The 25,543-nt window shown below is 39.1% G+C and overlaps 1 protein-coding gene and 1 pseudogene across 3 annotated transcripts in view; both read left to right on the top strand.

Annotated features, from left to right (window-relative positions):
* PPP1R42 (protein phosphatase 1 regulatory subunit 42) overlaps nt 1-25,543 on the top strand; it is a 64,143-nt gene that overhangs the window by 26,327 nt on the left and 12,273 nt on the right. For 2 of the 3 annotated variants that reach the window (XM_054561684.2, XM_054561681.2), the window contains 2 exons: nt 13,307-13,424; nt 19,676-19,807. In XM_054561684.2, coding sequence (XP_054417659.1) covers nt 13,307-13,424; nt 19,676-19,807 — 250 coding nt within the window. The remainder of the gene's footprint in view (nt 1-13,306; nt 13,425-19,675; nt 19,808-25,543) is intronic. The other variant, XM_054561683.2, reaches the window with a different exon arrangement.
* LOC112134708 (U4/U6 small nuclear ribonucleoprotein Prp3-like) lies at nt 15,899-17,884 on the top strand (annotated as a pseudogene).

Below are 25,543 nucleotides of genomic sequence, written 5' to 3'. Positions count from 1 at the left end.
ACTGATGTGTGCAACCACACATGCAATAAAATGAAGGCAAAATAAATAATAACCATATAGCATGGGGTTTATGACATGTAAAAGTAAAATAAACTAACAATAGCACAAATGACAGGAATGGAGAAAATAGTGGTATATTGTTGTAAAGTTCTTACATTATACATGAAGTAGTACCATGCTATTTGATAGTAGCCTGTGCATATTTAAAAATGATTGTTTTAAACCCTGAAGCAACTACTAAAATATAGTCAAAGATTTTTACAACTAATAAGCCAATAATTAAGAGAAACTCAAATGCCAAAAAAAAGTAGCGGACAGGAAAAGAAAAAGGAAATAAAGAACAGATAAGACAAATAGCAAGACAGTAGTCTTAAACTCAGCCAATATCAATAATTATATATTAATATTAATATTAATAATTATATTAATGTAAATAATTTAAATAGTTCAATTAAAAGGCAGAGATAGTAGGACCAGATTTTTTTTTAAATCCAATCTTAACTGGGCACGGTGACACCTGTAATGTCAGCACTTTAGGAGGCCAAGGTGGGAGGATCACTTGAGCCCAGGAGTTTGAGAGCAGCCTGGGTCTTGTTATTTATGCTTTAAAAAAAAAAAAAAATCCAGTGGTACTCTCTGGAAGAAACACACTTTATATATAAAGATATGTGAGTTAAAAATAAAATTATGAAAAAAATATACTGCAAACACAAATCATATGAAAAATGAAATGGCTACATTAATATAAAATAAAATAGATTCTAGGACAAGAAATATTACCAGAGATATATAAGGAAAATTTATAATGATAAAAAGTGCCAATTCTTTAAGAAAACATAACAATCCTCAAAGTTATGCTCCTAGCAATAGAATTACAAACTACATGAAGTAAAAATTCACAGAAGTAAAAGAAATGGACAAATCCATAATTATAACAGAGATTTCAACATTTCTCTTGCATTAGTTGATAGAACAAGCAGAAAGTAAACCAGTAATGATATAAAAGATAGGTATAACATAACCAACCAACTTGATCTAATTTACTCTTATAGAACATTCTACCTTAAAATAAGAGTTAGAATATTTAGAGCTGGGTGCAGTGGCTCACGCCTGTAATACTATCACTTTGGGAGGCTGAGGCAGGTGGAATTTTTGAACCCAGGAGTTCAAGACCAGCCTGGGCAACATAGTGAAACCCTGTCTCCGCTAAAAATACAAAAATTAGCCAGGCATGGTGGTGCACACCTGTAGTCCCAGCTACTCAGGAGGCTGAGTTGGGAGGATCGTTTGAGCCTACGAGGTGGAGGCTGCAGTGACTGAGATCACACCACTGCACTCCAGCCTGGGCAACAGAGTGAGACCCTATCTCAAAAAACAAAATTATCAACATAATCCATATGAATGAAACAAAGTCCATAGAAATCACAAAGAAAATTAGAAAATACTTGAACTGAATAAAAATGAAAACAAAACATTTGAAAATTTGTGGGATACAGTAAAGTAATGCTTAGAGGGAAAGTTATAGCTTTGAACGATTATAGTAGAAAAGAAAAAAATTATAAAATATCAACAAGAATGAGGGAAAAATACAAACAATAATGATAATAAATTTAAGATGAAGAAAAATTGAAACAATGCTCTAATCTTGTACCTCAAGAAGCAAGAAAAATACATGTAAATTAAATTCAAATTAAATTTGAAGGAAGGAAATTAAAAGGAAGGAAAGAAGGAAATAAGGAAAATAACAGCAGAAATTAATGAAATAGAAATACAGGCAACCATTAGAGAAAAATCAATGATGCCAAAAGCTGGTTCTTTGCAAATATTAATAAAATTAATAAACAATCTAGGCTGTTCAAGAAAACAGAGAAAACACAAATTAACAATATCTGGAATGAAAAATATGTCACTACAGTTAAAAGGATAAGAAGGGAATGTTGTAAAGAACTTTATGCCATAAAGTTGGCAGCTTAGTTAAAAACATATTCCTTGCAAGACGTAAATACCAAAACTGACATAAGAAACAGAAAGTCTGAATAGCTCTGTATCTATTAAATACATCATATTTCACAAATAAAAACCTCACCATAAAGAGAACTCCAAGACCAGATAACCTCACTGATGCACTTTATCACACAATTAAGAAAGAAATGATACCAATCTTACACAAACACTTTCAGAAAATAGAAAAGCAAGGCCAGGTGCAGTGGCTCATGCCTGTAATCCTAGCGCTTCAGGAGGCCAAGCTGAGCAGATCTCCTGAGCTCAGGAGTTCAAAACCCAGCCTGGGCAACGTGGGGAGACCCCATCTCTACAAAAAATACAAAAATTAGCCAGGGCTCATGCCTGTAATCCCAACACTTTGGGAGGCCAAGGCAGGAGGATCACCTGAGGTCAGGAGTTCGAGGCTAGCCTGATCAACATGGCGAAACCCCGTCTCTACTAAAAATACAAAAATTAGCTGGGTGTGGTGGCATATGCCTGTCATCCCAGCTACTTGGGAGGCTGAGGCAGGAGAATCTCTTGAACCCAAGAGGCGGAGGTTGCAATGAGCTGAGATCATGCCACTGCATTCCAGCCTAGGCAACAGAGTGAGACTCCATCTCAAAGAAAAAAAAATTAGCCAGGCATGGTGGTGCCCATCTGTAGTCCCAGCTACTCAGGAGGCTGAGGTGGGAGGATCGCATGAACCCGGGAAGTCGAGGCTGCAGTGAGCTGAGATCATGCCACTGCTCTCCAGCTGGCCAGGGGAACAAAGTGAGACCCTGTCTAAGAAAGAAAAAAGAAAGAAAACAGAGAAGCAGGGACTACTTCCCAACTCATGTTATCAAACCAGCAATATTACAAGAACACTAAAGAGCAATATACCCTATGAACAGAGAAGCAAAAATCCCTACTAAAATATTAGCGAATCAAGTCCAGCAATATATAAAAAGATAACACACAATGACCAGGTGAGGCTTATCTCAGGAATGCAAGATTGTTTTGGCATTCAGAAATAAATCAATGTAATTCACCAAACAGAATAAAGGAGAAATATTATATGATCATCTCAATAGATGCACAAAATGCATTATATTCAGCACCATGTATGATTTTAAAAATTATCAGCAAACTGTAAATAGAAAGGAACTTAACCTGATAATAGGCATCTATATAAAATCTACATAACAACATACTTAATGATGAAAGATTGAATGCTTTCCCTAAGATTAAGAATAAAGGAAGGATGTTTGCTATACCACATTACTCAACTTTAGAGTTGCACCTGTCTTAGCCAGTGCAATAAGGCCAAAAAATGAAACAAATGACATTGCTTGAGAAAGAAGAAACAAAATGTTCTTTATTTGCAGACTATGTGATTGGGTACATATAAAATGATAAGAAATCTGCAAAAAGCTATTAGAACTTATGGCGTGTATTTAGCAAAGCCATATGCTTAATGGCAAGGTCAATATGCTAAACGTAACTGTATTTCCATTGACTAGCAGTGAACAACTAGAAATGCATTTTTTTTAAATGGCATTTATAACTTCATCAAGATACATAAAATACTTAGGGATACATTTTTGAAACTATGTGCAAGAGCTGTAAAATAAAAACACAAAATATTGGAAAAAATTAAAGAAGATCTACATAAATGGAGAGATACCATTTTCGTGTATTAGCAGACTGTATTCTGGTTTTGATTTTTTGTTTTAATAGACTTTTTTCTGGTTTTGATTTTTTTATTTTAATAGACTTTATTGTTTAGATTAATTTTAGGTTCATAGCAAAATTGAAAGGAAAGTACAGAGATTTCTCATATACTGCCTGCCCCTACACATGCATGGTTGAAGGCTCTGTATTCTTAAAGTGCTAATTCCTTTTCAATTGACCTATACATTCAACATAATCCCAATCAATATCTCAGATTCTTTTCTCTTAGAAATTGTCAAATCAATCCTAAAATTTATAAGAAAGGGCGTAAAAAGAACCAATTGGTAAAACCATTACAGGCATGGTAACTCATACTTAAAATCCCAGTACCTTGGGAGGATGAGGCAGGAGGATTGCTTGAGCCTAGGAGTTTGAGACCAGCCTGGGCAATATAGCAAGACCCCTTCTCCAAAAGATGTTTTTTTAAAAAAAATTAGCTGGGAATGGTGGCCTATAGTACCAGCTACCCAAAAGGCTGAGGTGGGAGGACTGCATGAGCCCTGGAGGTCGTGGCTACAGTGGGCCATGATTGTGCCACTGTACTTTAGCGTGGGCAACAAAGTGAGACCGTGTTTCTTGGGGGAAAAAAAAAAAAAAGCCAGGCACAGTGGCTCACATCTGTAATCCTAGCTCTTTGGGAGTCTGAGGCTAGAGAATCACTCTTTTTTTTAATTAGGTGGGTGTGGTGGAACATGCCTGTGGTCCCAGCTACTCAGGAGGCTGAGGTGAGAGGATCTCATAAGCCCAGGAGGTTGAGACAGCAGAGAGCCATGATCATGGCACTGCACTCCAGCCTGGATTTCAAAGTGAGATCCTTTCTCAAAAATAAAATAAATAAAATAAAATACATTTGGAGACTTACCCTACCTGATTTCACAACTTTAAAGTTACGATAATCAAGACAAGGTGGCATTGACATAGGGTGGCCATGAAGATTAAGGAAACAGAACAGTTTATAAATAAACTCACACATAGAGTCAACTGATTTTTAAGAGTCTCGCTCTGTTGCCCAGGCTGGAGTGCAGTGGCACAATCTCAGCTCACTGCAACCTCCGCCTCCTGTGTTCAAGCAATTCTTCTGCCTCAGCCTTCCAAGTAGCTGAGATTACAGGCGCGTGCCACCACGCCCAGCCAATTTTTTATATTTTTGGTAAAGACAGGGTTTCGGCATGTTGGCCAGGCTCTTCTTGAACTCCTGACCTCAAGTGATCCACCTGCCTCAGCCTCCCAAAGTGCTAGAAATACAGGTGTGAGCCACCACGCCCAGCCAAAAATTCCAATATTTCAATGGAAGAAAGGATAATGTTTTCAACAAATGGTGGAACAACTGGATATCCAAATAGAAAAAGTGAACCTTCACCCTTTACCCCATGCACAAAAATTTACTCAAAATGGATCATATTCAAATTTAACTGCTAAAATATAAAACTTCTAGAAAAAAATAAAGATTTCTTTAAAAGAACACAAAAAGCACGACCCATAAAAATTGAGTATTCCACCTAAACAGGAGAGTAAACTAGGAAAAGGGAAGACATGGTATCTAGGAAACAGTAGAAAAGCTAAGGAAATTCACAGAAGTAAAGGTAAGTCTTAGGACAGCAGCTGTACTGTAGGCTAGAAGGCACCCAGCCCATGTTGCAACAGACTGAACTGTGGTTAAGTACACAGAAAACTAAGAAATTAGGCAATTTTTAACTCTAGGGAAAAGAAGAAGCAATCCTAGTGTACTATGTAGTTTAGCTGTGAAGAATACTTAATTGAGCTTAATAATACAGTCACTGAAACTTGGTCAGGTGCAGTGGCTCACATCTGTGATCCCAGCACTTTGGGAAGCCAAGGCAGGAGGATTGATTGAGCTCACGAGTTCGAGACCAGCCTGGGAAAGATGGTGAAACCCTATCTCTACAAAAAATACAGAAACATTAGACAGGCATGGTGGTACATGCCTGAGTCCCAGCCATTCGGGAGGCTTCAGTGGAAGGATCGCTTGAGCCTGGGAGGTCAAAGCTGCAGTGAGCCATGATCATACTACTGCACTCCAGCCTGGGTGACAGAGTGAGACTCTGTCTCAAATAATAATAATAATAATACACTCAGTGAAAATTAATTAACAATGTTAGTATAACTCTACTGACATAGTGGGAGAAGGGAAGTGTAGTAGGGGTTGGAGGTAGTACTTATGAGAATTAAATCATCATCTTTCATAGTAGAAATTTAGTAGATAAATATTTAAGATTTAAAAATCAAAAATAGCCATTGTTATTTAGAAATGTGGACATAAATGTGTGTAGAAATAGCTGAAGAAGTTGAAAGTGGTTTTGTTATAAGCCCTGACTACTCTTTAAGTTTTGTTATAAACCCTGTGATCTTATTTGATATTTTAACTGTGTTGATTATCTCACTTTAATTTTTTAACATAATTTAAATAGAGAATGGTTGGTGAGGAAACTTGATTAATATAACCTTGTTATTGTGTATCACCATATCCCTCATTAGACTGAGTAGCTTTGAATGCAAGGAATTTTGATTTATTTACTTCAGGGTTACCCAGAGCCCAGCCCAGTGCTTGGCACATAACAGGCACCTACTATATGTTTATAGAACGAATGAAGAAGGGCACAAAAAAATATTCTAGAGAAGGAATGCAAACCATTCACTGAGTTCCAGCTGCTGGTATATACCAAAAGTTGCTTTTCCCTCCCATAAAGTGAAGATATCCAAGGAGTAAGAATAAAATCTTAAGTTCTTTTACTTCCACCATGAAGACACAACAATTAAAAATGCCTGGACACAGCTTCTTGGCATTCTGAATATAGACATTGCCCAGAATATGTTTTAAATGTGCTTTTTGTGGTTCGTTTTAAATAATCTTCTGAAGCCTTAGTCAAAGGACATGTTGAAGCCTAGCATCAGAATATTAACTCGTTTTTCTGTTATGTATTCCTGGGGTCAGCATCTCTATATTTGGCTTTAATTTTTTCCTTCTTTTTGTTCACTGACATTGTCCAAAAGCTACTGACATCAAACCCTGTGCTATAGGCGAAAAATCTCTCATGCCATATACAAGGTCACTGACATCCATCCTGAATCGTCAGCAACAGACAGCTTTGTGCCATGGGGAAAAAGAAATAGACATCATTAGAGAATCCTAACAAAACCACTGTAATTACCCAAGGTTTTCAGCACTTAGAGCAGCTGCTTTTATATGGATATAAGTTTCTTAAGTGTGCCTACAGAAAATACAGGAAATAACTAGTGTAGTTCTTACACAGGAAATTATCATTTTAAAGTTATTACTTTTGCTGATAATTTACCATTATCTCTAAAAGTAAAAATTCAAAATTTAAAATTAATATTCAAATGTGTTTTTAAAAGGAACCTTAGTCACACTCATTGTATTATTATAAATATTGTAATAGATTACTCCATACTATGAAAGTCCTGTTAATCAATATTGCAGATAGATTTTTGCGAAGTATTATAAACTAAAACATGTTAGTAATTTGTGTGTATTTACAAATTGTCTTCTTGTAGTCTTGTTCCATCAAACTGAATTTATATATCTTTTGGCATAGAAGACACATTTTGTAAGTGACTGCTTTAAGAAAATATGAAAAAATAATGATCCCTTAGGATGGGATCTTTCAACCAAGATTCTTGTTTGAGCAGTGAGAAAGGAAGATATTTAAAGGAACACATGTAGCAAGGAAAAGTGCTACCAAGGGACTGAAATTCTTGAGCTCTGTGGAAAGAAAAGAGAGAACTGGGTTTCCGGGAAATATAGGCATTCTGAAACAATGCCATGCCCTAGCTTACTGAGGGTCCTAGAGCCACAAGGGAGTGGCTGCATTAGAGGCTGAGGCACAGGATATAGACCTGTAAGAAGCTGGGTAGCCAAGCAACTTTTGGCCCTCCTGGTGCTTGAGATTTCATTCCCTCTCCTCTCCTCACATCTTTAGACCCACAACTGCCAAGGACTCCTTACCACCAAGATCCTCTAACTCTGCCTTCATCTCTGCTATTCCTTAATCCAAAACTGGTCCAGGGCAGGGACTTCTATACAGGAGGATATATAAATGGAGCGAAGGGACAGAGGAGGAAACAGAAGAAAAGAGAAAATAGTCTTTCTTTTCTCTCTCTTTCCATGTCTGCAGCACCTCTAATTAGCAACTTCTTCAAAAATGGTTCCATCTTATTTCTCCCTATAATTCCTATCCTGCTTCTAGCCTTAGGTCACCTGCCCCTCTCTTGTTCATTCATTCATTCATTCATTTATTCATTCATCTCTTATACATTCATTGAAAACACCTACTATGTGGCAGTACTTGCTAGACAATGGGGGACACAAGAGTAAGCAGAAAACAGATATGATCCCTGGCCTTGAGGAATTCTCAACATTCAGGGGAAGAGAAACATTAAGCACATAATCATCCCAAAACAAATATAAAATTGCACAAGTACCACAAAAATGAAGTATGTGGCTCTGCGAGCCTATTATAAGAGAGGGATCTGTCCTAGTTAGAGAGGTCACTAAAGGCTTCTCCAAGGAAGGGATAGCTGAGCTCTGAGAGAAAAGAAACACTTATCGGGCAAATAAAACAGCATGTGCCAAGGTCCTGGGGCAGGTTGGAGCATGGCAAATATGAAGGATAAGAAGCTGAGATAATGAAGGTGGAACATAGTGCAGAGGCCAGTGGGTAGATGGGCCACATAGGCATGAAAGAGAGTTTTGTCTTTATCCTAAGAACAATGAGGAGCCAATGGAGGTGTTTAAGCCAGGAGTGAAGTAATTGAAGATTAGCGGTTTGAAAAGATCTGCATGGCTACAGTGTGAAGAACAGACTGGAAGAGGCCAGGCTAGTTACAAAGTGAGAGATGATGGAAACTTTAATAAGGTAGGGATGGAAATGGAGTGGACAGATTGGAGAGCTGTTGAGGAAGTAAAGTGGATAAGACCTGGTTGTGCGTTGGATATAGGGAGCATGGGAGAAGGAGAGGTCAAGAGTGATTCCTGGGCTTCTTGCCTTGCACAATGAGAAATAAAGAAGTCAAGAGTCAAGTTTGAGACATCATGAGTTTTGGTAATGTAGGGTTTGAAGTACCTTTGAAATGTTCCAGAGAAAATGTCAAGTACATAATTGGACATATGAGGCCAGAGCTCAGAGGATACATAAATGTGAATCTTCAGCATATTAAGTGGTCACTAAAACTACTATCATCGACAAAATTGCCTATAGTTGGGAGGGGAGAGAGTACAAAGAAATGCTCAGCTTGGCCTCCCACATAATTTGGTTCTTCCTCTTGTGAATAGATGACCTCTCTTTCTTTAGGGTAACAGAAGTTTGACTATTATCATAAATGTGGCCAATCTTTTTCTATAAAGGGTCTAAGTATAAATAGAGAAAGCAATGGGTTACAGGAGGCAAACTTTTTTCTAGCTGTGATTTTACATTCTGCTGTGGTCCAGGGAAGGGAAACAAACACTGTTTGAAAGGAATAAACATAGATGATAGAAAAGGAATCAAGTGAATTGGTCCCCAAGGTTCTCCCACCAAGGACATACGCTCCTGCTCCCCAGTGAGAGCTCTCGCTCTCTGGAAACATGCTGATGCATTATGGGGAAGACTGTCACTGCATAGATGTTCCTATAGCATTGCTTTTATTAGTTAGATGTTCTATTAGTCAGATGTTTTATTAGTAGTTGCTTCTATTAGTTAGATGTTTTATTAGTTAGATGTTCAGTTCTTGGTATGTGGCTGAGATTAGTGGTTTGAAAAGATCCACATGGCTACAATACGAAGAACAGACTGGAAGAGACCAGGTTAGTTAGGAAGTGAGAGATGGTGGAAACTTTAATAGAGTTTTCCCCAATGTATGAAACAGCCTTTTCATACATTGGAGATTTCTGTAGTCAGAGGTTTGTTACTTGTGGAGTCAGAGATTCATGAAGGATCCATGCAAGAACATAGAATCACAAAGCCATGAAGGGAGTGGTGACCAGGGTACGATATTCCAAAGAATTGAGACTGGGAAAGTATGTGATTGGCAATGTGTGGATCAGTGATAAGGTTAGCAATGCCTTTTCAGTGGCAGCAGATTGCAGGAGTGCCCAGTGGTTGAAGAAGCAACCAGCTGTTATCCACACTATAACCATGCAGTAGACTAGGCAAACTCCAAGTGGGGACCTAGACCAGCAGCAGCAGCAGAAATGCAGAATCTCAGCTTCTGTCTCAGACCTAACAAATCAGAACCTGCATTTAAATAAGATCACTCAGGATTCTTAAGCACATGAAAGTTTGAGAAGCATTAGTCCGGATCAGTCTTCAAGAAGTTTGGCAATGGTAGGTAAGAGACAAAATAAAATCCAGATAAGAGGGAGATACTGGAAATGGAAATGGAAGGGAGAGAAGATCCCAGGAAGAAAAGGCTGCGATCAAAAGAACTACTTAACCTGGGGAAAGAGGTGTGACTCTTCCTTTGCTGAGAAAAATGGAAAAGAAGAATGAAAAAGGAAGTGTGAAATCAAAGGCAGATAACTGAGAAAACTTGGTGGACGGATGACCCACTTCTCCTCAGTAAAATTGGTGGCAATGTCAACCACTGAAGAGAAGGTGAAAGAGAGGTTTTAGGCCAAACAATACTCCATAGTGTAGAAACTCCTTTAACTTACAGGGCTCTAGTTTAAATGACATTTACTTTTGGTTAACATGTCTTTGCATGTTCTTCCTGTACCTCCTTTAAACAGATATTCATCAATGTATAAAAATTATTAGATACTTTAACAACAATTTACAATAAAACGTTTGCATTTGTACAAGTAGCCTGATGAGGCTAAGTAGAGCCATGACCTTCACTAGGGCCAGCATTATATAGCTTGCTGACACTATTAAGTCAAATAAATATCATGGCTCCAATAATGTATAAAACTTGAAGAACAAAAAAAAGTTTAATCTTTACCTACAGTTTTTAAGTCTGTAAAGTTTGCTAAATCAATACAATTGATCTGAAAAGTTCATCTCAAAGTCAGATATATTAGTGATTTACTTCATTGGTTTTCTGATGACCATTTATCATGAGGTATAGAATCTTCAGTATGAATGAGGGAAATAAAAAACTTGACATGTTTGCCTCTTATATGAACTAAATATCTGATTTATAAGACACAAATGAACAAACTTCTACGGCCTGTCATGTTTTCTCAGTTTCTAATTTATTCAACCTCTGCTCAATATTGATCCTGACAAGCAGAGTGACCCAAAGATAAATTTATTCATTGCACAGTTGAGTCAGGAACAAGCCAAAAATTATAGATTTTCCCAGGCAGATGATGACAGGCAGTCAGAAGGATGACAAATGGCTGTCTTTAGATTTAGTAAGGACGGCTGGTCCAGACATTTCCGATAAAGATTGGAGTATGCTGGTCAAATACAGGTTCATCAGCGGTCATCATTAATGGTAGAGAGAGCATTGCTGTGCTGCAGATGCCTATACAGGAGCTTAGGCATCAGCCCTGCAGGGGAAATAGAATTTGCTCCTTAGTATTTTGCAGCACTCCTCTAAGTGATAGCATGACATGATCATTTATCAAATAGAGACTGTCCAGAAAAGTGTCTGCTTCCTTTAGTAACTTATTGAAGAGCAGGAAAGTGAAAGCTTTTTATTAAAGACAGGAAGGCAATGAACAACCAGAGCGTATCCAAAGGGTAATCGTATTTCAGCACAGGATTAGTTTAGTCTTAAATAAACATACACTGGAGGGAGTATGTTGAAGGTCATTTATCAAGTAAAGAACAATTAACAAAACTCTAAGCACTCTTTTTATCTATATTAATTTAACGTTCTCTAAGTGTTCTTATTAACTTTTAGATGATGGGCATCGCATTCAACACTGTAAAAAATGTGATGCATAATCCCTTCCTTATAGGTTTTTAGAGTAAGAGAAATACAATGTAACTCTCACATAAAATAAGATAGTTATGGCTCTATTAAACATTGCCAAACAAATGCTGTTGGAGAAGGCATATTCCAGAGCCCAGAACTGAAGGCTGAAGTTATAATTTATGAAGATAACTTTCTTATAAAAAGTCAACTACTTATTTGTCAATAGGTCAAGAAGTTTCTTCTTCCTTACTTAAAATGTTTTCGCTCTCTGTTGACAAAAATTAAGAGAAAGGGAATTAGTTAAGAGGTAGCAGGGCAGGCAAACAGGCAGAGAACTGACACATTCATTACTTTCTTTGTTCCAGGCACTTTATATGCCATGGCAACTAATCTTAATTAACCTCAAGTTATAGATGAAGACATATATTTGCCTAAGGTCACACAGTAAGCAGCAGTGCCAGGAAGTTTAGGATTGCCTTATTTTTTAAAAAAACAATGTCTTATATTTTCACATAAATTACTTATTGGAATCCCTCAAAGTCTAGCGCAGACTAAATTTAGGGTATATATCCAAAGGAAGTGAAATTACTATTTTCACTCCCATGTTCTTTGCACTCCCATGTTCTTTGCAGCAATATTCACAACAGCCAAGCTATGTGCGCTACTTTTGTTGAGCAATTCATTACAGATTAAATGTATCTGATATCAAAAATAAAGAACAAAAAATAAAGAAAAATAAAGAACAGAACTTTGGCCACATATAAGAAATACTCAAAGTGTACTTCATTTTCATTAAATAGTAGTTAAGATAAAATACACTTTTTAGAAAGCAGGGAAGGGGAGAAAGCAAGACATAACAGACAAGGTACTGAGGAAAGAGTGACACTGGATAGGAAAAGAAACCCAAATAGGGACAAAGATGCTGTGAAAAAAGCAAACTGAGACAGTTAGTTCTTAAGTTCCGTTAATCTGTTTTCCTCACATTTATTTGGGTTGTAGACCATGGAATAACTTTATTATTCCTTGAACTATCAGTTAGCTGATTTTCTTCTTATAAGCTATAAAAACATGCAAATATTTATGATATAATGTAAAACAAAATTGTACTCACAGTACAATTATGACAAAAATATGTACCCTCCCAAAAGTCCCTATGCTCAAAAAAGATTAGAAGGATACATAACAACATATTAAAAGTGATCTTTGCATGATAAGCACACAAATGATTTTTTTCCCCCTTTCTTCCATTTTTCCCTTTGGTAGGTGTTTGTTTTTTGTGTTTTTTTTAACACTTAAAAAATGAATATGCATTCTTTGTAAAATAAAAAGCAACAACACACATTCCTTACAATCACAAGGGACTGCTTACTCACTACCCCTTAATTACCTAATCTGTAAACTTCTATGAGCTACACTAAGAACAGGGCATCTTCTGCAGGAAAAAGTTTTTTCTGAGCTGCAGTGGGGGCCATTTAAGGGAGTATGACAGAGAACAGTTGTGTGGCCCTCAACTTAGGACCTCATTTTTTTGCCTCATCTTCAGTGCCTTCTATTATCAGTATAGATTGTTTTATTCAAAATTTAGTTATTATGCACCTTCTAAGTACCTGGCTCTGAGCTAGAACTCCATGAAAGCAGTAATTACCTTTAAAAACAATAATTGACATGCTAGAAGTATTGGTAAATATGAAATGCTTGTGCTTTGCTTTTTCTTCTCTAATTATAGGATTTGGAGTTTTTACTGAACAAGTTGATGAAGCTATGGAAAATTGATCTACATGGAAATCCTGTTTGTCTCAAACCAAAATACAGGGACAGACTGATATTAGTGTCCAAATCACTGGGTACATATTTATATTAATATAATTTTTAAGAGAATGACACCTAGTTAACTTTTTAGTTATTTTACCAGCAAGCTTTCAGAAATATAAATCTGACATCTGGATCTGTGAAAATTGTCAACTTTAAATTCAATATTTTGAATAAGAGCAAAAGTTAAAATTGACAAATAAAGCATGAAAAACATCTGCTGTTCAGAAGTAATTAAAGCACCTGATACTTATTCCTTAAGGAGGATAGTTTGCTATTACCAATAAAAATGGTTAGTCATAAATGGGTAGAACTTGCTGACCTTTTGCCAAACTTTCGTTGGCACAAATCTTTTGATGATCCCAAGAGACTCCTTAGCTTTTGGTTCTGTAGATAAAATTGATCAAAGTTTTCATTGCTTGACATTTGCCAAATGTTACCCTAAGAACATACAGGAATCCCTTTCGTTTGATAGGAGAGCTGGGTGAGGAGACCCTTTATGAGATCCTTACGAATAACATTCCTGAATGTGCACCATACTGGGGGAAATGGACAAAAACACTCGATTAATAGTGACCAAGTGACACAGCATCAGAAAGACAGGCAGTGACTTCTCACGAAGGCTATGGGAGTCATTTTATGTTTTTTAGGTTACCCAGTCCTCACCAAATAGAGTAACAATCCACATATTTGGTTTACTTAGCATGAGTGGAAGCAAATTTTGTATTGAGATCAACTTATTAAAATGAAATAAATCTCATAGTTCTATAATCTTGAATTCATTACCTGGCTCCCAGTCTTGAACCATGTTCACACCTATTAACTTCAAATAAGAACATCTGAGGCCGGGCGCGGTGGCTCACACCTGTGTTCCCAGCACTTTGGGAGGCCGCGGTAGGTGGATTGCCTGAGGTCAGGAGTTCGAGACCAGTCTGGGCAACACGGTGAAATCTCATCTTTACTAAAATACAAAAGAATAGCCGGGGGTGGCAGTGTGCACATGTAATCCCAGCTACTCGGGAGGCTGAGACAGGAGAATCGCTTGAACCCAGTAGGCGGAGGTTGCAGTGAGCCGAGATCACGCCATCGCACTCCAGCCTGGGGGATGAAGTGAGACAATGTCTCAAAAAAAAAAAAAAAGATCATTTGCTAAAAATGAGATGGAGACAGGTTAACGGAGGCATAGTTTCCTAGTCATTCCTCAGCTCTGTTTGGGACATTAACGTGAGGGAAAAGAGATTACAATAAAAGACTTGGAATTTTCATTCCTTATCTTTATAGTATTTTTTAAAGTATGTATTGATTACATATATCTCATCCAAAAATATACTAACAAGCTATATAATTATTAATAAAAATAGATCTGGAAAGACATCAATAAATATAAGTGGCTGGAAAAACTGAGCATCAAAGAATGACCTTTAGAGTACAGGCGGGGTTTCACCATGTTGGCCAGGCTGGTCTCGAACTCCTGACTTCAAGTGGTCCACCCGCCTTGGCCTCCCAAAGTGCTGGGATTACAGACATGAGCCACCGGCCCAGCCTGACACCACTGTTAAATTGGGGAGAAAAGGTTAAGGAGGGATGGCTAATTCTAGTTATCACGACTGTGAAAGGATTTACTTTCTATCAGAAAGGCTATGTTTGAGCACAAATGCAGAAGCCTCACTCTTCGTTCTAGCAGAAGTTTACTTTTGCGCACTTATTCTCCATATGAGGAAAACTGCAAGTAGCCTAATTTCCGCTTCAGGAAGTTAAAGACATTAACTTGGCAGAAATAGGCTTAATCCGGGAAACAGAAAGCAATCAACTTGCTCAGGGAAACTTTTCGGTTCTGCGACGCATGCGCTCTGCCTCCAGGAAAGTGGCAAAAATGGCTGCACGAATTGGCGGCCCGGCCCACTCTGGTCACGTGTTGGGAGACAAAGGCGTGGCAGCTGCCGTGGCGATAGGGACAATAGGCCTAGGGCAGTCAGAAGGTTTCTGGTTCCGGTTTAACTTTCGGCCTCCGTCTCGGGGCTGAAGTTTGTGAGCTGCAGTATTGAGTCCCATTTGAGCTATTGTTCTCTTTTTCCTGAAAAATGGTACTAAGAGGGAGCTGGATGAGCTGAAACCATGGATCCTTTCACAGTCGTTGATAACTAGAATTAGCCACTCTTTCTTAACCTTTTCTCCCTAATTTATCAGTGGTCAGGCGGGGCACGGTGGCTCACGCCTGTAATCCCAGCACTTTGGGAGGTTCCAAGGTGGGTGAGAAAACAGTGAAGAGCGTGCTGGGTTTCTCAGAGCCTACAGTGGTCACAGCAGCATTGAACTGCTGTGGGGAAGAGCATGGACAAGAAGAAGGCAGCCGATCATCTGAAACCTTTTCTTGATGATTCTACTCCCCTATTTGTGGACAAACTGAGGCTGTAGGAGGAAGGCGGATGCTCTAGGCATTCCAAGTCTAGCAGTGACGGAAGCAGAAAACGAAAGCTAAAGAAGGTGTTTGGTGATGACTCTTGAGCTCTCCAAGGAATCATCAGGAGTAAAGAAGCAGCGAATACCCTGTTTTGAGGAGGTGGAAGAAGAGCCAGAGGTGATCCCTGGGCCTCCATCAGAGAGTCCTGGCATGCTGACTAAGCTCCACATCAAACAGATGATGGACGCAGCAAAATGACAAATCGAGGAGAGGAAAAAACAGCTGCGCTTCATTAGCCCCCCTACACCTCAGGCAAAGACTCCTTCTTCCTCCCAACCAGAGCGACTTCCAATTGGCCACACTATTCAGCCCTCCCAGGCTGCCACTTTCATGAATGATGCCATTGAGAAGGCAAGGAAAACAGCTGAACTACAAGCTCGAATCCAAGCCCGGCTGGCACTGAAGCCAGGACTCATCAGCAATGCCAACATGGTGGGCCCGGCTAATCTCCATGACATGGGCATTGCTCCCCCAAAGGGGGAGTTAAAAGACCAAATTAAACCTACACCACTGATCCTAGATGAGCAAGGGTGCGTTGTAGATGCAACAGGCAAGGAGATTGAGCTGACACGCTGCATGTCTACTCCTGCCAATATTCGTGCTGTTCCCTCTTCAGACGGAACTTTTCAAGCAACAGCTAAAAGAAAAGCCATCAGAAGACATGGAGTCCAATACCTTTTTTGACCCCGAGTCTCCACTGTCGCTTCCCAGCGCCAGAAACACACTTTTAAATTCCATGACAAGGGCAAATTTGATAAGACTGCTCAGCGATTAAGGACAAAGGCTCAACTGGAGAAGCTTCAGGCAGAGATTTCACAAGCAGCTCAAAAAACAGACATCCATACTTTGACTAGGCTTGCCCTCACTGCTCCTAGGAAGGAGCTAAAGGAAGGAGATATCCCTGAAATTGAGTGGAGGGACTCTTACATAATCCCTAATGGCTTTAACCTTACAGAGGAAAATCCCAAGAGAGAAGATTATTTTGGAATCACAAATCTTGTTGAACATCCAGCCCAGCTCAATCCTCCAGTTGACAATGACACACCAGTTACTCTGGGAGTGTATTTTACCAAGAAGGAACAGAAAAAACTTCAGAGACAGACAAGGAGGGAAGCACAGAAGGAACTACTAGAAAAAGTTAGGCTGGGCCTGATGCCTCCTCCAGAACCCAAAGTGAGAATTTCTAATTTGATGCGAGTATTAGGAACAGAAGCTGTTCAAGACCCCACGAAGGTAGAAGCCCATGTCACAGCTCAGATGGCAAAAAGACAGAAAGGGCATGAAGAGGCCAACTCTGCCTGAAAACTCACAGCAGAACAGAGAAAGGTCAAGAAAATTTAAAAGCTTAAGACATTTCACAGGGGGTACACATATCTGTATATGGAGTTAGAAATTTGAGCACCCCAGCCAAGAAGTTCAAGATTGAAATGGAGTTAGAAATTTAGCACCCCAGCCAAGAAGTTCAAGATTGAGGCCAATGCTGGGCAACTGTACCTGACAGGGGTGGTGGTACTGCACAAGGGTGTCAACGTGGTAATAGTGGAAGGGGGCCCCAAGACCCAGAAGAAATTTAAGCATCTTACGCTGCATTGGATAAAGTGGGATGAACAGACATCTAACACAAAGGGAGATGATCATGAGGAATCTAATGAGGAAGGTGTGAAGAAAACCAACAAATGTGTACTATTCTGGGAGTGTACAGCCAAAGACCAGAGCTTTGGAGAGATGAAGTTTAAACAGTGTCCTACAGAGAACATAGCTCATGAGCATTTCAGAAAGCATGGGGCTGAACATTACTGGGACCTTGCACTGAGTGAATCTGTGTAGAGTCCACTGATTGAGACTACTGCAAGCCCTTGCCTCTCTCCTCTTGCCTTTGTCTCTTTTGTCCTCTCACTTATTCTGTTTCCCAACCCACTCCCATTTGTATGATCTCAGAACTGTGCCAAGCAGACATTGGGACAAAGGGAGAATATCTTGCTCCCTTCCCCAGTCAGCCTGGTGTTGCCCTTTATTCCCCTTATGTGCATATGATTAAAGAGTTTTTTTAAATAAATAATAAAAAAGAATGACCTTTATTGTAAAGTTATAAGTACTAAGATGTTTGACAATTTCTTATGATTTGGAGAGTACTAGCTAGTTCAGTGAAAAAAAAAGTACATGAAATAAGATATGGAGACAGTTTTACTTCTAGATTCTATGGTTCTAGTTTATATTCTTTGTTTCAACATTTTGTTTTGTACTTTGGGTATAACACAATATTATGGCTCATGTTTAAGTGGTAGTGTTAATATTTTCAGTAGTACAACTAATATTTTATCAGAATATTGTCATTATCCCTGAAAGAATGTGTGATCTAATAAATTTTACTACATCCTTTCTACATTCTGGGATCTAGTGGATTACATGGATAATGAGAGAAACTATGTAATTTGCAAAACTACTATACATAAATTTTATTAGAAAAAATCTATCAAGCAGAGTCCTATGGAAAGAAAGAAAAAAATTTTGAAGAAAAAAATCATCCTTCTATTAAATGAAGATCATCTGTGTTCATGTAATTAAAGAAACAATATAGGCAATATAAAATATCCTATAATAAGGGAATTGTTCAATATTTTGTAATATATCCATAAACAACAGAATACCAGCCATTAAGGAAACATAAGCCATATTTAAGGAAAAACATGGTGAAATGTTCACAACACAATATTAATAAGCAGGATGTGAAACTAATATAAATAGAGGATTCCAATTTTATATACATATATAGAAAATAAAAACATGCTAAGAAATACACAAAAGTGTTATCAGTGGTTATTTCTCATTGGGGAATAATTTTTTTATTTTTTGTGTGTTTTCCAAATGTCTTACAACATGCAAAAATTATTTGTATAATTTATGAAGCGCAATTTCTATCACATCTCTGTAATTCCAGGGCTTTGGGAAGCCGAGGTGAGAGGATTGTTTGAGGCCAGGAATACAAGAGCAGCCTGGGCAACATAGTGAGATCCCATCTCTAAAAAAAAAAAAAGTTTGTAATTATCCAGGCATGGTGGCACATGGCTATTGTTCTAGCTACTTGGGAGGTTAAGGCAAGAGGATCACTTAAGCTGAGGAGTTTTGAGGTTGCAGTGAGCTAAGATCATGCCACTGCATTCCAGCCTGGGTGACAGAGTGAGATCCTGTCTCAAAAATAAATAAATAAACAAACATAATAAGGGGTATGGTCAGGCACGGTGGCTCATGCCTGTAATCCCAGCACTTTGGGAGGCCGAGGCAGGCGGATTGCTTAAGCTCAGGAGTTCCAGGCCAGCCTGGGCAACATGGCAAGACCTTGTCTCTACTAAAAATACAAAAAAATAGCTGGGGATGGTGGTGCACACCTGTGGTCCCAGCTACTCAGGAGGCTGAGGTGGGAGGATCACTTGAGCCCCAGGGGGCAGAGGTTGCTGTAAGCCAAGATCACTCCATGCACTGCAGCCTGGATGACAGAGCGAGACCTTGCCTCAAAAAAAAAAAAAAAAAAAAAGAAAGAAAGAAAGAAAAAAAAAAGAAGGGGGATAATAATTACAGAGCCTTTTAATGTTTTATTTAATGATATTTCCACTGTTTATAACAAGCACATATTCTTTTTGGAATCAGAAAAAAATCTATAAATAAAATCTCAACAAAAGTACTTGCACTGTATAATGTATTTTAAAAACAAATTTATTTCAGTCTATGGTGTAACTTAAGTTTCTGTGCTCTGAACCAGAAGTGCATATTTTGACTTATGTTTATATGTATATATTGTATTTTTTAAATGTATGTATTTTTCTCCAGAATTTCTTGATGGAAAAGAAATTAAAAATATAGAAAGACAATTCCTAATGAATTGGAAAGCATCCAAAGATGCCAAGAAAATCAGCAAAAAAAGGAGCAGTAAAAATGAGGATGCAAGCAATTCATTCATAAGTAAGCACTCTGTCACTCATTAGGTGACTGCTCTTCTAGCAAAGGAAATATTCTAGGCAACAAAAAAATGCCAACAAATAAAATGGTTTTTGTTTAGTTTTTTGTTGTTGTTTTATGGGGTTTTAAAAAACTTATTTACTTAGTTGTACATAAGTACAATTTGTCTTGTATTGGAAATTTCACCTATAATGTTTATGTAAATGGTAGCCACTATGAACAACAGCTGTGTTTGGTTTTGTGTAAACATACAGCCACGAGGGTGGGGAAAAATGTATAATTGTATACCTGGCAAAAGTGCATGATACCAGCTATGTAAATTGTGAAACCTAAGCCACTAGTATATTTGTTAAATAACAGTGCAAAAAGGCCAGGCACGGTGGCTCACGCCTGTAATCCCAACACTTTGGGAGGATGAGGCGGGTGGATCACCTGAAGTCAGGAGTTCAAGACCATCCTGGCCAACATGATGAAACCCTGTCTCTACTAAAAATACAAAAAATTAGCCAGGTGTGGTGACAGCCACCTGTAATCCCATCTACTTGGGAGGCTGAGGCAGGAGAATCGCTTGAACCCAGGAGGCGGAGGTTGCAGTGAGCCGAGATCGCGCCATTGCACTCCAGCCTGGGCAACAAGAGCAAAACTCCATCTCAAAAAAAAAAAAAAAAAAAAGTGCAAAAATCACATTTTTTCATCAGGATAGAAAATAAAAATATATCACGACCACATCTGTGGACTGTCTCCCTTCTTATGCACATACTCCAACACCTGAAAATTTGGATTATAATATACCTAAAGTTGTGTTACAAAGGACATACCAACCTCCCTTGCCTAACTAACGCAACAAAATGTAACTAAGAGTAATGTGTAACAGTTATCTTCATTTTGGAGCATCCAAGAACTGACTAGTCTGGCCGGGCATGGTGGCTCATGCCTGTAATCCCAGCACTGTGGGAGGCCGAGACAGGCGGATCACCTGAGGTCAGGAGTTCAAGACCATCCTGGCCAACATGGTGAAACCCCATCTCTACAAAATACAAAAATTAGCCAGGCATGATGGCAGGTGCCTGTAATCCCGGCTACTCAGGAGGCTGAGGCAGGAGAATCACTTGAACCCGGGAGGTGGAGGTTGCAGTGAGCCGAGATTGCGCCATTGCACTCCAGCCTGGGCGACAGAACAAGACTCCGTCTTAAAAAAAAAAAAAAAAAGAACTGACCACAGATTTTTAAGCCCATGACATTGCAATGAGCCCCTTCCTCCTTTCCATGATAGTGTTTGAATGCTAATGTTCTTGTTCTACAACTGACTAAGGGAAGGGATAAGGACATAGGGAAGGGGCTAGGCCAGGGAAATAGGAAAAGAGAAATGGGGACACTGTAGTGAGGCTTTATGCACAGATAGCATATCCTAGGAGCTCTGTCACTCTAGGACATGGTGTCTGACATGAGGAGGAGCCCGGGTGGAGATGCATGGAGCTCCAGTGATTTTGCCATATCATGTTCACTGAATATGAACTATGGGCCAAGCCTGGTGGTTCACACCTGTACTTCCAGCACTTTGGGAGGCTGAGGTGGGAGGATAATTTGAGCCTAGGAGTTCAAGATCAGCTTGGGCAACACAGTGAAACCTCATCTATACAAAAAATATTTTAAAATTAGCCAGGCATGGTGGCATGTGCCTGTCGTCCCAGCTACTTGGAAGGCTGAGGAAGGAGGATCACTGGAGCCTGGGAGATCAAGGCTGTAGTGAGCGTGATTGTGCCACTTTACTCCAGCCTGGGGAACAGAGCAAGACCCCATCTGAAAAAAATAAAGAATATAAATTATGGAAAATCATTAAGTAGAATGGGGCTTTCTTAGCTGATAATATACTCATGAGTATATTGCAGTATACTGTGTTGCAATGTGAATTTCTCAAGATCTGAAACTTCTAAAATAGTCAGAAGGCATTTTTCCTCTGTTCATTCCTGGCTGGCTGTGAAGGGCAGAACTAGACCTAGGGTAAGGATTCTAGTATTTTACATATTTTCAGTATTACACCAAAGATGTCACTTTTTAAATATTTAATACCAGCCCTCACCCCAGAATTGGGCCAATTCTAAAAATAATGTAGTTTCTTTCATTTTAACTGATTTCAAAAATTCTTCCTAATTTAGGGACAACTACATTAATTAATTGTTAACTTCAATGAAATTTGACAAAATAATAATATGTGTTTAAATTTACAACTTAAAAAATTATTCTACTAACCAAAGCAATCTATATACAATGCAATCCCTATAAAAATACCAATGACATTCTTCACAGAAATAGAAAAAAAATCCTAAAATGTGTGTGGAACCCTAATGACCAAAGCAATACTGAGCAAAACCAACAAAGCCAGAGCCACCACACTACTAGACTTCAAGATATGCAACAAAGCTATAGTAACCAAAACACCATGGTACTGGTATAAAAACAGAAACATAGACTAGTAGAACAGAATAGAGAACCCAGAAACCAATCCACTTAGCTACAGCCAACTGATTTTTGACAAAGGTGCCAAGAACACACATTGGATCACCGCTCACTACAGCCTTGATCTCCCAGGCTCAAATGATCCTCCTGCCTCAGAACTCCCAAGTAGCTGAGATGACAGGCATGTGCAACCATACCTGGCTAATTTTAAAATATTTTTTGTAGAGATGAGGTCTCACTGTGTTGCCCAAGCTAATCTTGAAATCCTTGGCTCAAGCTATCCTCCTCTTTAATAAATGGTGATGGGAAAACTGGATATCCATATGCAGAAGAATGAAACTAGACCCCTAGCTATCACCCTATGCAAAAATCAACTCAGTATGGACCAAAGACCTAAATATAAGACCTGAAACTATAAAACTAGTAGAAGAAAACAGAGGAAATGCTCCAGGACATTGGTCTGGGAAAAGATTTTATAACAGAACTTCAGAAGCACAGGCAACGAGAACAAAAATAAACAAGTGGGATTATGTCAAACTAAGAAGCTTCTGCACAGCAAAGGGAACAATCAAGAGTGAAAAGACAACCTATAGAATGGGAAAAATATCTGTAAACTATTCATCTGACAGGATTATTATTCAGAATATACAAGAAACTGAAACATCTCAACAGCAAAAAAACAACAATCCAGTTTTTAAATGGGCAAAGGATCCGAACAGACATTTCTCAAAAGAAGACATACAAATGGCCAACAAATATAAGAAAGATATGCCCAATATCACCTAATCATCAGGAATGCAAATCAAAACCACAATGAGGTGTCATCTCATCCCAGTTAAGATGGCTATTAACAAAAAGACAAAAAATAACAACAGCTAGCCAGGCACAGTGGCTCACGGCTGTAATCTCGGCACTTTGGGAGGCTGAGGTGGTTGGATCACTTGAAGTCAGGAGTTCAAGAACAGCCTGGCCAACATGGTGAAACCCTGTCTCTACTGACAATACAAAAATTAGCCAGGCGTGGTTGTGCACACCTGCAATTCCAGCTACTTGGAAGGCTGAAGCACGAGAATCGCTTGAACCCAGGAGGCAGTGAGCTGAGATCGCACCACTGCACTCTAGCCTGGTGACAGAGCGAGACTAAGTCTCAAAAATAAAAACCAAATGCTGGTGATATGGTTTCGCTGTGTCCCTACCCAAATCTCATCTTGAATTGTAGCTTCCATAATTCCCATGTGTTGTGGGAGGGACCTGGTGGGAGATAATTGAATTATGGGGGCGGTTTCCCCCATATTGTTCTCATGGTAGTGGATAAGTCTCATGAGATCTGATGATTTTATAAGCAGTTTCCCCTTTTGCCTGGCTCTCATTCTCTCTTGTCTGCCACCATGTAAGACGTGCCTTTTGCCTTCTGCCATGATTGTGAGGCCTCCCCAGCCATGTGGAACTGTCAGTCCATTAAACCTCTTCTTCTTCATAAATTACCCAAGTCTTAGGTATGTCTTTATCAGCAGCATGAAAATGGACTAATACAGCTGGTGAGGATGCAGAGAAAAGGGAGCTCTCTTACACACCGTTAGTGAGAATGTAAAGTTGTACAACCACTATAGAGAACAGAATGGAGGTTCCTCAAAAAACTACAAATAGGGGGCTGGACGTGGTGGCTTACAACTGTAATCCCAGTGCTTTTGGAAGCCAAGGCAAGAGTATCAGTTGAGACTAGGAGATCAAGACCAGCCTGGGCAACAAAGCAAGACACCATCTCTTCAAAAACATTATCTTTAAAATTAGCGGCCAGGCGAGGTGGCTCATGCCTGTAATCCCAGCACTTTTGGAGGCCAAGGCAGGTGGATCACTTGAGGTCAGGAGTTCAAGACCAGCCTGGCCAATATGGTGAAACCCCTTCTCTACTAAAAATACAAAAATTAGCCAGGCATGGTGGTGCACACCTGTAGTCTCAGCTACTGGGGAGGCTGAGACAGGAGAATTGATTGAACCTGGAAGGCAGAGGTTGTGGTGAGCCAAGATCATGCCATTGCACTCCAGCCTGGGAAACAGAGTGAGACTCCATCTCAAAAAAGAAAGAAAGAAAGAAAATTAGCTCAGTGTGGTAGTACACACCTGTAGTCCCAGCTACTCAGGAGGCTCAGGCAGGGGGATTGCTTGAGTCCAGGAGTTTGAAGCTGCAGTAAGCTATGATCACGCCACTGCACTCCTGCCTGGACAACAGAGCAAGACCCTGTCTCTTAAAAAAAAAAAAAAAAAAAAAAAGCAAGGGTGGGCACGATGGCTCATGCCTGTAATCCCAGCACTTTGGGAGGCCAAGGCAGGTGGATCATAGGTCAGGAGTTCAAGACCAGCCTGGCCAAGATGGTGAAACCTCGTCTCTACTAAAAATACAAAAAAAATTAGCTGAGCGTGGTGGCACATGCCTGTAATCCCAGCTCTTCGGGAGGCTGAGGCAGAGAATTTCTTAAACCTGGGAGGTGGAGGTTGCAGTGAGCTGAGATCACACAACTGCACTTCAGCCTGAGTGACAGAGCAAGACTCCGTCTAAAAAAAGAAAAAAAAGTAAAACAAAACAAAAACCTACAAATAGAACTACCAGATTTTCCTTGAATTTAAAAAAAATTCCTTGAATTAAAAAAAGAAGAACTGCCATATGATCTAGAAATCCCACTACTGACCATCTATCCAAAGGAAAAGAAATCAGTGTATCAAGGAGACATCCACACCCTCATGTTTGTTGCAGGAGTATTCACAATAGCCAAGATACAGAATTGCCCTAAGTGTCCAACAGATGAATGGATAAAGAAAATGTGGTATATATACACAATGGAATACTATTCAACAATAAATAAGAATGAAATCCTGTTATTCGCAACAGCACGGATGGAAATGGGGGACATTATGTTAAGTGAAATAAGCCAGAAACAGAAAGTAAAATAGTGCATGTTCTCACTCATCTGTGAAAGCTAAAAAAAAAAAAAAAAAAACCAAAAAGTTGATCTCATAGAGTTAAAAAGTAGAACGAGAATACTACAGACTGGGAAGGCCAGAGGGAATAAGGCAAGGGAAGAGAGACATTTGGTAAAGGTTACAAAATTACAACCAGATAGGCGGAATAAACTTTAGAGTTCTATAGTGGCTATCCCCAACATTTGTAGCACCAAGGACTGGTTTTGTGGAAGACAATTTTTCCATGTGGTGGAGGGGGATGTTGTTTTGGGATGATACAAGTACATTACATTTATTGTGCACTTTATTTCTATTAACATTGCA

Source organism: Pongo abelii, chromosome 7, assembly GCF_028885655.2.
Source record: "Pongo abelii isolate AG06213 chromosome 7, NHGRI_mPonAbe1-v2.0_pri, whole genome shotgun sequence".
NCBI classification, from domain to species: domain Eukaryota; kingdom Metazoa; phylum Chordata; class Mammalia; order Primates; family Hominidae; genus Pongo; species Pongo abelii.
This window is presented reverse-complemented; position numbering and strand designations above follow the sequence as displayed.